This window comes from Pimephales promelas, chromosome 5 (genome assembly GCF_988280905.1).
Source record: "Pimephales promelas chromosome 5, fPimPro1.hap1.1, whole genome shotgun sequence".
Classification (NCBI taxonomy): Eukaryota; Metazoa; Chordata; class Actinopteri; order Cypriniformes; family Leuciscidae; genus Pimephales; species Pimephales promelas.
Genome location: NC_142773.1, coordinates 30556737 through 30572420, shown reverse-complemented (window position 1 = coordinate 30572420; position 15684 = coordinate 30556737). Strand labels below are relative to the sequence as shown.

Here is a 15684-nt window from a genome sequence, read left to right as displayed (position 1 = left end):
TGAATCGATTTCAGTAAATTAATCACAGAATTACTGATAAATAATACACAAAAAGCCACTTTCTCCTACCTACTGGCTTAACAATGTAACCTGCTGAAAGAGTGCCTGTCTGGCACGGACAAATACCGACAAGCAGAGTGATTCCAATAGTAAACAGCGCCAATGCCAGCTTTCTTGGAAAAAAAAAACCATCTAATAAAAAAAAAGAAATCACAAATATGTCTGGCAGCTGAAAATACACACAAACACAAACTTATTAGGCTTTGGTTTTAACAGCCATGTTATTTCATCACTCATAAACAGAAAAAAATGAGACTGTGAGAAAATAAACGTTTTATTCACAGTTATTCACACAGAAAATAATAAACTTTGCAACACATAACCTCTCAAACTTCATACAGATCATGCTAATACCCATTTCACAAGGGCCAAAAGTGCAAACTTGTGCTTAGTATAATGCATATACTGTATGCTGACTTAATATAAAATTAATATAAAACAGTTAAAACAAGTATGAGTGGATACTCACAGCCAACCATTAGAGAACTTCAGAAGTTTTGAGAATCACAAGCTTTAACAGAAGGTTATGTGAAGTGACTAAGTATGATACAGAAACTTTAGTGCTTACATCGTAAAAACGGATAAAAATCTGTCATTGCTGGTTGCTCTGCTAATTTTAAGGCATAATTTTTCACTGACATAACATTAAAATTGTGTAAGGGTAAGAAAGACTTTTTTCTCCATAATAATGTATTGAAGAACAATTTGGCTGGATCCAGAGATTTGCCAATTCGTTGGTGTTAATAGTGACAGCACAATTGCATACACAGTCCACGCTCTTCAATCAGTTAGCAGCAATAGTTGCTGGGATTCCTCAGGCACGGCACGGCTCAAGATGGAGTACCACGGAGCTCCAGCCACAGGAGGAGAAGAGGGGGACGGTGTGGGAAGAGTAGCAGTCTTCAATCCAGGAGCTGCAACTCTGGTCAGACCCACCCTCTCTTTTAAGATCTGAGGATTCAACACTTGATATGACATGAAGCAGTCACAATCATAACATTTTGGCTAACTGGCTGAACTGTCATACACATAATTGCAACTAATAATTTCATTTTTTTTATTCATATACCGTATTTTTAATTATTAAAATAATTACAAAGGTAGAAATCTAATATTTAGGTATAACAAAATATGTAAATTATTATTAATATATTATAAATTCGTCACGTTTATGCATCATTTTAAAGGTGCATTCAGTAGTTTGGTGCCAATTTGAAAGTTTTACATGTTAAGAAATAAATTGTATTTTTGTGAAAAGTCATTTGAATGGTGTACGCTCATATTTAAGACTATTCATGATAGTTTTCTTTATAAACTGTTTATTTATGGTGTCTAACATCATTTGTACTTAAAATACATAAAGAAAAGCGATGCTAACGTTAGCTAAAGAACCATAAATTATCTTCTTTCACTTATGGCGCTTTTCCATTACCAGTACCAGCTCGACTCGGCTCGCTTTTCGCTCTGTTTTCCATTGCAGACAGTACCGCCACAAACAATACCTGGTCGTCATAGCGACGCCTTTCGTTCCTTGTTGCCCCATCAAGCTCTTGCTGGATCCTCTCTTCGGCAACCAAACAACGGAAAGTCTGCACCTCCTTGTTTGACTACGGTGTATTCTTCCGAGTTGCCATAATAATAGTAGTAAGTTTAGTACCTAGGTAACACTTTACAATAAGGTTCATTACTTAACATTAGTTAATGTATTTACTAACATGCACTAACCATGACCAATACATTTGTTACTGCATTTGTTCATCTTTGTTAATGTTAGTTCATGAAAATACAGCTGTTCATCATTTGTTCATGTTAGTTCACGGTGCATTAATTAATGTTAGCAAGATTTTAATCAAGTATTAGTAAATGTTGAAAATAACATTAACAAAGATTAACAAATGCTGTATATGTGCTATTCATTATTAGTTCATATTAACTAATGTAGTTAACTAATATTAACTAACGAATCTTATTGTAAAGTGTTCAAAGTACCTATCTCTGGCCAAACTATTTAAAAATGGCGGGGTTACTCTGGATACTCCATCTAGTGCGTGCAATGATGACGCAGACAACAGTGTCGATTCTCTCTGACCAATCAGCAGACGGCATTGTTTTCACGTCACATTTTAGTATCGCATCAGCTCGCTCAGAACCTCGCCAGGGGTGATACAACAAAAAAGTATCCAAAAGCAGGTACTGGTACAACTTTTACACAGTGGAAAACCAAACAAAGGCAAGCCGAGATGAGGCGAGTCGAGCTGGTACTGTGTAGTGGAAAAGCGCCTTTAGAATTTAATTGAAATTATGTACAATAACTATTGTTATCTCAAATGACCAAATATGACAGTTTAACTAAACATTGCACAACTGATGCTTTGGTCTACTACATGGTAACATGCAGGGGCGGCTCGCCCATAGAGGGCGCTGGGGCGCCGCCCTCCCTCCGACCTGTCTGTCTGTTTTTTTAATATATATTATAATTTATCATTTTGAAAAATAATCTGTGTTAATTATATGCTAATAATGGTTTTACTTTGAAAAGTGTTTTGAACTCACCAGAATGATATTTGCATTCACTTTCGTTACTTTTATCATGTTGGTGTAGTAGTATAGCCAATAGGCTGTCTTCTCAGGGCGCCAGTTCGCTCAGCCCCACAGTGCTGGAATTTAAGCCAATGGTTCCCCGGTTGCTATGCAAAAAAGTTTATATTTCGCCAATCAGCGTCGTCAAATTTTATGGTTTGGGGGCGCTGAAAATATCGCCCACAGTATCAGATTAGGCGAGTGCACCGTGCACGCGCAGCACGGGACATTTTTTTACCTCAGATGAGAGCAGAATGGCAGCGCCAGTGACGTCGAGTGGAAATAATGTAAAGTTAGTCGTGGGAATTGACCTGTCTGTCTCTGTCACTCACACACACATAAACACTGTTTCACACACGTTTGATATTAAAATAGTTATAGGAATATTAATACCTGTGTGTTTGCTTTGTTTTTTGATGTTTTTAAGTTCTGAGCTAGATTACTGTGTTTCATACTAGTTAAAATCAACTTTCTTCTCATACTTGGGTGTTACCCTTAAGAATGTTGTCCCATCCTCTCTTTCAGAGCCTTTTCTCTCTCTCTTTCTCTAGTATCAACACATTGTTATCCATTATCCAATTGTCAATTTGTCAAAAACATGTAGTCTACAGCTGGGGGTTGATTAAACTAGATTGTTGTATTACCTATTATTTTTTGTATTACCTATATTATAATTTATCAATATTAAGCGTTTGCACTTTTTCTGTCAGCACACAGAGCATAATAAACATGCAACTTGTTCATTATCATTAACTGTCAAACTGTTATTATTATTATTGTATTATTTGACCATTGTTATTGACTGGTTTAAGTTATTTTATTGATATAGGTAAGGGCATGGCCTAAGGCCTAAAATGCACCAGAATGCAGGAAATCACATCTACTAAATTCAAAATTTTCTGGGGGGGGACCCCCAGACCCCCCTGTTATTCAGTCCCCCCTCCAATATTTTTCACCAGCCGCCACTGGTAACATGAATGCTTTCAATCCAGTAAGCACTAACCTGCCGCAGTCTGTCCTCATAACGGTTATCCGGCTCTAAAGGTTGTTTGTCTGGGACTGGGACTTTCCAGCGGTCCATTTCTACCCTCAACTCTGCACCATCAAACAGTACCAAAGGATCCAGTGCACTGTTGTTTATAAGCTCCACCAGACACTCTTTATAATGTAACCTAAAAGTGAGCATAACATTTGAGAAAATCTCTGGGTTTGCATTTATGAAAGAACACATTTCACAGAAAGATAAAGGATTATCCTTACGTGCAGTAACCATTGTACTCGGCTTGTTGACCACATGGCTCCTCTTTCACAGCTCCTGTTTCTTGGACCTCCATTACACCACAGATGCCTACAAGGACACATTTGATTATGCACTGAAATGTGACACATTTAAACATCCGATATCCACACGTAGGCTTATTTCAAATGATGTACCTTTAGAGTGTCTCTCCATCGAATCTTTGGGGCTGAACATGAGAGGATGAGATATCCCATAGTGCTGAAAAGATAAATAAATGTAGCTTAGCCAATTTTAACTGCGGCAGGGTATGATGGATTTTTAGGGTTTAAGGCCCCGATAAACTCGCAATGAAGTTCTTTTTCGTTCTTTGCTTAGGGGTAAAAAGAAATTTGAAATACATGAGCAGCGGTATACTGCTAGTGAACATCTGACACCACCCATATGGCTGAGAGCGGTGTTTAGATGAATATGTAATATGTATTATTTCTTTGAATAACAAACACAACAAAAATGACAGGGGTGAGAAAACAGCAGTTAAAAAAGCATCTGATCATTGCGACACAGATATGTTTGCACGAGCTTAGCAGTTCAGCACTCAAGTAGTCAAATCACGTCATGTTTATTTATAATCCACGTTATACAATATATTGCTTTAAAGCAAGCAGCTTTACAGTATTACACATGAAAAACAGTGACAGTGTCAGTGTCAACTTAATTTTCTATAATGAAGCAGCTTTCCAGTGCGTTCATGTTTTATATGCATCTGATCTCAACGGACTGAATAGAAGAAATGAACTGGAGAAGATTACCACGTCAAAGAAGGCGGAGCCTCACAGCACACCTACCCATTACGTAATCACCATGGAAGTTTGAAGGTGTTTACCAGCTTAACTCTTTTGAACTCCTGAAATGAACTTAATTTTGATCGAAATGACATCACACCAGTTTGCTCTTTGATTTCACTTGAAGTAGATCGGGGCCCTTATGCTAGACTACAGTAGAGAGGTCTGTCACCTGCAGCAGGGTCCGTAGTCTCGGGACACTCCAGTCTCTCAGATGATATAGGCAGTTTCGAGGATGGTGAGCATGTAACCCTTTAGCTGTGCACTCGATTGAAAAATTACAGGCCTGTAAGGACAACAGATGCTAATTAATTGATACAGAGCTCTGTGGTAACTACACTGACAACTGCTGAGAGAACTAAACTTACAGAGCCTTGTTTAAATGGCTGACTGCAGCCTCCACAGAATTCGTGCTGGCACTGAGTGCATCTGAAATGCAAACAGCCTCCTCTAGCCAGGAAGAAGCGAAATTTGCAATTTGGACAGTCTGAAAGGGGCACGGGGAACATTACAACCTGGTCCAACAAGAAACTTTGCACCAAGAACCCTCATTGTGAGTTTTTTTTTATTTTTTTTTTTTACCTATTTTGTTCCTGCTGAGTAGCTGCTCCAGCCTTGAGGTTTGGTACTCGGGGCTGTTGAGCTGCTCCCACTCTTTGAACTTCTTACATGAGATTCCTTCATGCTGTGGAGCCCACTAGAAAACAAGCATCAGATCAACAGCATCCATAAATAGGAGATACCAAGTACAATCACAATGCTGGGAATTCAACAATAAGGCTGCTTCTCAATTCTAAGAATGAATTCTTATCAATGCATTCTTAACTTATCAAGCGAAACGATCAAAATGAACAAATCTTTTTTCGTGTCATTTGGTTGATTCAACGAACGAAATGAACAAATTGACTCGGAAAAAGATTCGTTCATTTTGATGAAAGAGTTCGAACAGGAGAGTCACGAACGCGCATCACAGAACAGAGCAAGGCGAGCATTTGAGTTTTTAAAATGAGCAATCGTTTCGCTTGATAAGACCCTTATAGAGTGCCGAAGTTACGACGTCACTCTGTAGGCCAAACGCGGAAGTGAGTTAGCATTTTAGCACTACCGCTTCCCTCGCTCTAAAGTCTATAGGATTTTTGAATGGGTTTTTGCTAAATCGCCTGAAATAAGGTCTGTGGTAAACAAAGCCTCTAAATATTTTCACGCTTTGATCTATGACATAAAACACACAGTTATAACCTGCTTGTGGTTTTTTAAACTTTATTGTGTCTGCTTGTGTTTTTTACAAACATTATATAGGCTTCAAATTTTGGATTAACTTGTAAAGATTATCTTGATAGACAAAATGTGTAAGGGTCACAACTCTTTGTTAAACACAGATCTTATGTTTTGCGATTTTCCAAAAGTCTATGGGGAAAATGCATTGCTTTTCGATCGAGGCTAGATTCCGTGTTGTCCTACAAAGTGACGTCATCACTTCGGCACTCTATTCATCATCTGGAATCGTTTAAAGCTCTTTGAACAGTTTGTACTGAAACTGTCTTTTGGACCTTGAACTGTTTGGTTACCAGTAAAGTGCATTATATGGAGAAAAATGCTGGAATGTTTTCATCAAAAATCTTCATTTCTTTTTGAATGAAGAAAGAAAGACATGGACAGTTTGGATGACATGGGTGTGAGTAAATTATCAGCAAAAGTTTTTTTTAAAAGTGAACTACTCCTTTAATGTTACGCTTTGTCAACTTTAATTTTCTTATTAAATATGCACATTAAAAGCACTATAGTCTTTCTCCAGGTATTTATAACTTTATTAAAATTATGCCAAACAAAACAACAAATGTTTGCTTTCATGAGCTGTCACGTATTTACGAGCTTTCAGCAGGAATCTCTTGAGTGAGAACAAGCTGAATGAGAATCATGAATGAGTAAACAAAAAAATCTGCCTGCAGTCTGAACAGAGCTTAAGACATATGATGCAAAACATTACATTGTGGTTCGCAAAGGCAAAACCTACCGGCCTTTTGCATTGAAAGCATGTGCTTTTCCCACAGCTGGGGCAGTCCATCCTCAGCCTGTCTGCTTCATGAAGGAGCCCAAAGCAACACTAAAAAAAAAACAGTGACAACTTTATAAAAATATAAACAGACATAAATTTCTATCATGGTCAGACCTGACATTATACAGCATAAAACAATCTGTGAATGATGGAACTTACATGTGCACACCAGCGGAAGTTAGGCATTTCCTGCAGTGCCTGGTCTCGGAGTTTCCTCTGGAAGAGCTCATGGATCTCGGGTTCTAAATAATACCTGATCTACACGTACAAAAACATTTACAGTTAGTCTTATTTTTCATTCAATTTAATATGGTCTATATTTCAATAAACCAGGCACAAGGTAAAAAAAAGCTCTACACCTGTGTGTCCAGTAGACTGAAATACTCCATAGACTCCTCCCTGCGGCCTCCTCGTACATCGGGAAGATTACAGAGGGGACACACAACATGAACTATATTCTTCTCCTTAATGACAGAGGAGAAGTACTTCTTAAAACAGCTCTCACAGAATGTGCAAGAGCAGTGTGTCATGGTGACCATCTGAAGAGGAAAAGAGAGGCAGATACTACATTTAGGACTATAAATATAGAGAGAAATTAATATATATATATATATATATATATATATATAAATATAAAATTATACATATATTATTATATATATACATAATATGAATAGAAAGAGAAATATCCTACAGTGTAGTATCCTCATGTGTACAATAATATGATACAACTAATATCAGGGCTGAACAATAAGGATTTCTGAATGTCTTGGGGCCAGAGTGAGAGAATTTCATGCTAAAAATAAATGTTTTAACGTAAAATTAAGTCCTGAATTTGCAGTAATAATAATCATTTAATGATATTATTATTAAATAGTGTAATAACCATAGTAATATAATTACAATAATAAGTGGATAATACTAAATAGAAAAATATATTTTTATATATAACGTTTTTTTTAATGTTTATATTATTACTATTTAAAACAACTCTAATCATTTAAAAGGACATTTATTCCTATGATAGCAAAGCTTAATTTTCATCATCATTACTCCAGTCTTCAGTGTCACATGATCCTTCAGAAATGTATTCTAACATGCTGAACTGCTGCTCAAACATTTCTTATTATCAATGTTGAAAACAATTGTGCAGCTTGATATTTCTTGAAAATGCATTTGTTCAGGATTCTTTGATGAATAGAAAGTTCAAAAGACCAGCATTTACTTGTAATATAAATAATTTGCAGCATTACAAAAATGTCTTTACTGTCACTTCTAAACAAGTGAATGCAACCTAGCAGAATAAATGTATTCATTCATTCATTAAAAAAAAGAAATGTATAACTGGCCCCAAACTTTTGAACGGTACTGTATTAATTATTATCATTAAATATTAATAGAATGCATAATGATCATTTGAGATAAATAACAATTTCAAGTTGGCTCCTTTTTTTAGGTCAAGAACAAAATTCATTTATTCTCACCCTATTGAAGGAAACTTGCTCCTGGCATATAGGACAATCGTGGCAGAGATATTTCAGAGCAGAAGGGAGGTCTCGGCATGACTGCACTGCTTCCAGTACATCTGTGGAGCTGAAACTGCACCCCTCCAGACTCAAGATACTCTTAAACATTTCGGCTTTCTCACCTTGGACACCACCTGGGATCTGACAGTAGGTTCTTTGTATAGTGCAATCCTGTACAAAATGGGTGAGTGAAAAATAGGTAAAAAGGCTATCTTGATTTGGCCTTCCCTTACCTCCATGTCCTCAAACTTCTTCAGCTGAATAAGAAATCCCTGCTCGTTAATGCTAATCACCCTGTCAGGCTGCCTCAGAACATGCTCTGCATCTGGGAAAACACAAAAATGGATGTTAAAACTTTAATTGAAATAGTAACTTTTTGTTTAGTGTTGGTTACCAGTTATGCCCCACAGTACCTCTCTGATTTCTGAAGAGCACCCAGGCCTGGTCTGGCTGCGCTGCAGGGTATTTGACATCCAGAACCTCTCCTCCTGCATTATGCTTTCTCTGGAAGTAGATGGTGAGCTTGTTCTTCATCTTGCTGGGAGAGATGCCCACAGGAAGCCCGTTTACCACCACCTTGTGATGGTCGTCCACTAATCCTGGGTGAACCCTAGGACTCCCACCGCAATCCTGCCACGGTCCTTCATGAGAAAAGTCAATTTTAATTCAGTGTAACATTAGCATTGTTTTACACAATGTGTGTAAGAGGCACCAGTACAAACTGGAACAACGTTACAATCACTTGCATGTTACGTTGAACACACATACTGTTCAATACATACGTTTTAAATTCAGACAATGAATGTCCAGCCATTGGACTCAAGCTCAGATATAATCCAGTTAAACTGATGATTCCTGTGTTGATATATTTCCGACTGAAATGAGATCTGGGTGGGACATATTGAAGCTACTTTATAACTTTTTCATCTGCGGAAGATGTAGTGTGTAAAGTAAAAATCCCATTCACTATCTACATTGGGCAATTGACATTTAACAATAGCTTAATAAACAGTTATAGATAGACATACTGTGAGCTATAAGGTTGTTCTGTCCACACGGTTCACATTCTGTGGCCATCGGACCACACACACACTATACAGTATGTGTGTCATTGACAAATAAAGCTTCAAAAAAGATTTTTTAATCTTTTCAAAAATGATGTAATGCATTTGTTTGAACAAAAGGTTTAAACAAGTTTCAGTTGTTAAATAACATTTCAAAATGTTTCAATTATTTTTTTGACTGTTTTTATGTCAGGTGGTACAGCCAAACAGCCCAACATACTTGAAATCAGACGTTTTTACCAGTATTTGAGAGAGATCTACAAATTGTTTCATTCTGCCATAAGGATCAGTTGGGCTCCTCTGGATGATGCATTATCATGTTTACTGTTACCTTGTCAATTCATTATAAAAGAGCCATGTTGTGCCACTCTGACATTTAAGAGTATACAACCAAGTAAAACTAGTATTTATAAAATGAGTTTATATGAAAGGTTTCAAACCTAAAATGATGCCATAGCGTAGTATATGTTTATTTTATTTTTTTATTATTAAGATATTTTAAAATAGTTTTCTTAGTCTGTTCATTTGTTCAGACAGAAGTGATGTGTCATAGATTTTTCTAATTATTTTAAAAGGAAATAATAATGATAATTTGATTAGAAAAAAAGAGGTACTTGAAGAGAAAGATAAGAAGTTTATTTTGTCATCTTTTAAGTGTATACTAGCAAAAAAAAAGCCACAAAACTCCAATGTTGACTTCTCGAGGTCTTTAAAAACAAGGTTAAATGATTTGTAATTTACCTTTCTCCCTGTTGCTTAACTGGTACATGTTGACAACTCTTTGTAACTGAAGGCTTTTGAACATGTCGTCTATGTCATCTATATTAGACGTACTGCTGGTGGGAGCTGAAGCAGAGGGTAATCTTTTATTAATTCAAAACTGAATAAAGGGTGTTTTAAAATATCACTGCTGAATAATTCCAAAAAAACAAACAAAAACATATTACCTGAGGCAGGAGAAATGAATGGGTTTGTTTGGTGGTTGGTGTCCAAAGCTTGTGCACCAAATGTGATTCCAAAATCCAGCAACTCTTGCGTGTATGATCTCCTTACCCCACTTATCTCTGTTTCACTGACTTGATTCAGGTTCACCTGGGACTTTGTACTCTGGGGTAAGACTAGTGAAGGAAACATTACGATTAGCCAGGAATAAAAAGTGAAAGTCTAAAACATTAATTCATATGACTAAATTGATAATCTCGAAACTGTAATGGATCAGCATGCTGCCTGCTTGCTGCCTCCAAGATGGAGATTTCAGCTTTACTTACCAACTAAAGATTACATACTCTGACAAACTGAACTGTGGTGAACAGATGGGCAATACAAATATGAATTCAGCTGTCATTTCTCGACTTGGGTTATTATAGTTAACTAAAACCATAAGAAAATATTTTTGTTACTTGTTTATATGAAAGCTAACTCAAAAAAAAATATATATATATATATTAAAAAAGTATTTTAGCTAGTTGCAAAGTTAAAATTTTTTCATTTTCAAAAAATAACTAAAACTAAAAAAAGAGAATAAAAATTACAAAGACATTAGCAAAATATTGAAAACATTTTCAAAAACTATAATAGTATCTCAGTAATACTAAATGGTATATAGGTATATAGAGAGTAAACAAGTGCATAACACTAAAAATCTGAAGTGAACAATCTATGTAAGACTAATATTCAGCACAAAAATCAATGTTTACTGTTGCTAGCATGCTGAGGCAAAGATGAAGTGGACGTTTCGTGTTGAGCTGTCTTCTGCATTGAACTGCTGCTTGCATGTGGCCAGCTGCTACACAAACAACAAAAAAGAAAATTGAAGACAACATCAGTACCACAGATCATTAAAAAGGTGATAAACTGAGAGACTGAGGCCAAATGCTTTTGAAAAGAATGACTAAGCTGCAACTCAAACAAGCACTGACCTGCCATAGGATGAAACCGGATTCGGTTGAACTACCAGTTCAGTCGGCAGGTGCTTTGCTTGAGAACGTAGTGGAGGGGTTTGGATAGAATAGGTGGCAAATAGAGGAGTTTCACGCTGAAAGGCGGCAATCATTTCCTCCAGAACTATAGACAAGTTTGACCATCCCTGGAAATCAAACATTTAAATCCAGAGTGACAAATATAAATGATTAACTTCAAATAAGTAATGGTGAAATAACCACATAACTGACTTACAATCTTCCAGTTGCTGAGACAGTGGAGAAGAATGCGACCATGGTCATCAACATTGGTGCTTTTAGCATTGATGACCATGGAGGGTGAAGGGCAGACGTAACACCTGGGTGGATTTTTGGGATGGGTCTCGTGGATCCAGATGCAAACTGGAATATTGTACTTGGAGTCTTTGTAACAACATAAAACATACTGTATGAGTTTCAGTTGGTGAAAAGCCAAAATAAAGAACAAAGAACAATATAAACATGGGAGGGGATGAGTTATATACAGTAGATCATCTGAAACCAGTTACCTTCATATGTTACAGGAACAGTGCCACCCAAATAAACCAACTTCTTCTTATCATTGTTGGGATAGACTGTAAAAAGAGAAGACAACCAAACTCAGCAAATACACATGCAAGACAATGCGCACCACAGTAAGCAAAAATTCTACATATCTGTTACACACTTGTTGAGTTTTTGTTTTAAAGAGAAGGCAGGGATAATCTGTACAATCTGTACCCCAGTCAATATTGATCAGTGTTCAATACTTAAGGTCAATTCACACCAACAACTAAAACTATAAAGATTACTACACTACCGGTCAATTCACACCAACAACTAAAACTATAAAGATTACTACACTACCGTGTAATAACAATAAAGATAAAATAAAATAAATTAATACTTTTATTTAGTGATTTCATCTATATTGTTCCTTAGTGTCGTTTTCATTATAGTCGTGATGTGGACTTGTTAGAGCATTTTCATAGTTTTGCCTTAATAGCAAAAATTCTATTTAACATATTTTATTTATAACATAGCTCACTGTTATTTAACTTGTATGACAATATCCCCCGATTGCAGGGTACGTAAACTATAGGCCTTTCAGAAGGCTATTATATTAAAACCACTGTTAGAAAAAATACATTTCTGTAATTAGACCTTTGACTCATAGTTAGCCTTAGTTATAACAATACTTTCCAGTGTGACAACTAGCCCTGATCTCCCCTACTTATTTACATAAAATGAATTCCATAATCCATTTACCTACTACTTTTTATTAAAAATTTTAATTTTAGTTTAAGTGTTAGCAACTGTTTGTTTGTTGTTCGATGGATTAACATAACAGATTGAATTTAGGATTTTATTCACATTACACAGAACATAAAGAGAAGTTCAACCGTATTTAACGAAATAGAAGAACAAACCTCATTGGTTCTTGCGGAAGCTCAAAGTGCTGGGTAACACATGAGAATAAACCTCATTGGTTCTTGGTTCGAGCGAACATGTTTGTGAGCTTCCATTTACCATAACTGATGTGTGAGTTGATGAATGTTTATATGTGAATAAAAGCTTCAATTAAATAGGTTAATCATAATTATAAAGTGATTGTGTTTTGAAGCGTCGAAGTCAGTGTGGACTGTCAATGGAGGGACAGAAAGCTCTGAGAATAATTCAAAAGATTTTCATTTGTGATCCGAAGATGAAATAAAGTCCATTTTTTGTGCGAAATAACCCAAACTACCCCTGCTACACTTTGACAAAGATCTGTTCTTAGACCACTGCTGTGCTTTCAAATATCAACTTACGATAATAGTCCACGTATAGCTGCAGGTTTGGGAACACTGCCGACACATCTTTGATGTCATCAAGCACATCATCTGGGTAGCAGTAATTACACTATTGAGAAAATGTCAAGATAGTGATCAGGACATATAGTGACAAGAAAGATCCTGTCTAATGCACCACAACGTCAACAAGACACATTTCACAAATACGGTACGGTAACCACTAGTTAATTGTTATATATATAACAAAACTGTGGTAACGTGGTAAATCATCATTAGCAAACACAAAGTAAAACACAATTTGATTGAAGATTCTGCAAGGAGATCCCTGAGGGAGTTATCATGATGGATCGGACAGCTGCTCATATTGAAATATCAAGTTCAGTATATTATCATCTGGCTCAGTTTTGATGCACTACAGGTAATTAGCTTGTTAGCTCAGTAAACATTACAGTCTGCCTCGCTAGTGTTGACAGTAAACCTACCTCGATAAGTGTTTGAAAATTCAGATCGGCTGTAACGCGCGACATCCTCTAACTGCACGAGCACCGCTCATGCATTCAGCGTCAAGTGATATTAAAATCAAAACGAGAATTCATATATTTTGCTTCCTCCATCGCTCAAGTTTACATGTCATTCACTCAGTTTTGGTTTCTTTTGCCTGAACGTCGCTACGTCGCGTTGATACCGAAAGTTGAAATTATGGCTGTAGTTGCCTGCCATATTGAGTGTGGCAGAAATGTATCTGTACGAGTTTTTCTTAGTTGTAGGCCTATGTATTTCCGATATTTGTTTATCAAACACCAGTGATTCAGCCAAACTGAATTTATTTTCTAGATAATGACATGGAGTTAGAGGCAAACGTCTAGTACAGATTAAAACAATATTCATGTTTGCCGAGCATATAATATTGACAGTAGGCTACACAACGTCCATTGTTGCAGTACCACTGGATGTCAGTATAACACGTACAATCTCTGGTCTCTGCACTGCGCTGCATCCTAGTACACCAAGAGAAAGAACATTCAGCTTTTAATTATTGGGCAGCTTAAAGTCTATATAGGTTTATTACTTATCTTAAATAAATAAATAATAAGAAGAAATGTTTCATGAGCAGCAAATCAGCATAGAATGATTTCTGAAGGATCATGTGACACTGGACTAATGATGATGAAAATTTAACCTATAGCTTTGCCATCAAATAGGCTATATATAGGCATATATATATATATATATATATATATATATATATATATATATATATATATATAAGAAAAATACAAAAAGCTTGTGTATAGGGAATTATTTTGCATTGGCCTGCTCCCCAACTCATTTAAATGTTTTTAAATGAATATCTGCTTCTGTCAGGACATGGCAGACAATAATGTTTATTTTAAAAATATGTGTGTTCATATAATCAAATGTATATGAAAGTTTTGTGGTTTTCTGCTGAGTGCCAATGCAATGCGAACTTTGACGAGAGAGAGAAAGAGAAAAATGGATTGGACATAAGCTAAAATTACGGCAGGTAAATTTGTAGGACATATTTTAAACCAAGAATCGATGAATATCATACCTTTTAAAGCCATGAAATTGTATTTCCAAACTGATCTTCCTCCTTAAAAACTGTTCAAATATTAAGAAAGAAAAACCCAGAATCCCTGGCCATCTCATGGTTTTATAGTGACAGACAGCTTCCAGAATTTAAGCTCCATGTAGTTGGCCGAAACAATCTTGCGCTATCCTACTGAGATAACACTGACTAATTTTCTAACTTATTTCCCATCCTCCAAGTTCATTTTTTCTGAACCACGAGGTGACCAGTACACAGGACTGAGGGGGTGGACAGACAGGCCACAGAAAGAGCAGTGATTTATGATGGAAAGGTAGAGATAAGAGAAGCAGTGAAACGAATGTAGTTGTCACTCAATTGTGATGGCATGACCCAGGTTTCTACTGATGACAATGTCTACCTTCCATCATGTGTGATTATGCTAGTGTGAAGGTGACCCCTATGAGCAAGTTCACTAGCTATAAGTGGGCCAATGCATTGGGGAAATAGGCATTCTGATAGATCTTGCCTTTTGATTTCCAATAGCCTGTATAATTTCAACCACCTTTTCTTCTTTAGTAATTCCCACAGATGTTTTAAATTGATCAAATATCTATATGACCATAAATGTTCATTGCGTGTTCCCTATATTCTTACATTTTGCCAAAACATAATAATTTAGGCAACATGCATATAAATAACTAGAAGAAGTGCAATAAACATTAAAAATTTCACAACAAACCAGTGTCTTTATAAATGTGATAATAAATTAAAATATGAAAACAAACATCAAATTGCAGCTTAATCGGATCAAAATAACTGGAGTAGATAACACCGGAGGCCAATCACATTCAAGTTAAAAACCTTACACCATCATCTCAATTATCGATTATGATGTGAAAATGACTTTGGATGACTTTCGTTTAAATATTACTTGTATAATTTTGCAGTGTTCATCTTGATTTGTATGCTATGTTTTTTTTTTTATTAGTGGAAGCTTAAAGACAATATATTTATTTCAAATTTATTTCAAATTT

At 36.1% G+C, this 15684-nt stretch overlaps 1 protein-coding gene across 4 annotated transcripts; it reads right to left on the bottom strand.

The window, feature by feature from the left end:
* Window positions 1–321: 321 nt before the first annotated feature.
* On the bottom strand, window positions 322–13975 carry LOC120482858 (uncharacterized). Of its 4 annotated transcripts, none has more exons than XM_039677529.2 (21): window positions 13581–13975; window positions 13117–13207; window positions 11836–11901; window positions 11544–11710; window positions 11288–11454; window positions 11066–11154; window positions 10316–10486; window positions 10110–10214; window positions 8718–8945; window positions 8538–8629; window positions 8263–8475; window positions 7138–7317; window positions 6938–7036; window positions 6737–6826; window positions 5305–5419; window positions 5091–5209; window positions 4895–5008; window positions 4075–4138; window positions 3901–3988; window positions 3644–3812; window positions 322–1011 (listed from the first exon to the last, which is right to left on the bottom strand). In XM_039677529.2, the coding sequence occupies exons 1-21, from the start codon at window positions 13623–13625 to the stop codon at window positions 841–843; spliced, it is 2643 nt and encodes an 880-aa protein (XP_039533463.1). In that variant the 5' UTR covers window positions 13626–13975; the 3' UTR covers window positions 322–840. The 4 variants fall into 4 exon arrangements, with proteins under 4 accessions (XP_039533463.1, XP_039533465.1, XP_039533464.1 ...); XM_039677531.2 differs by having other exon boundaries at window positions 8263–8445; XM_039677530.2 differs by having other exon boundaries at window positions 11066–11151.
* Between the last annotated feature and the right edge of the window lie 1709 nt (window positions 13976–15684).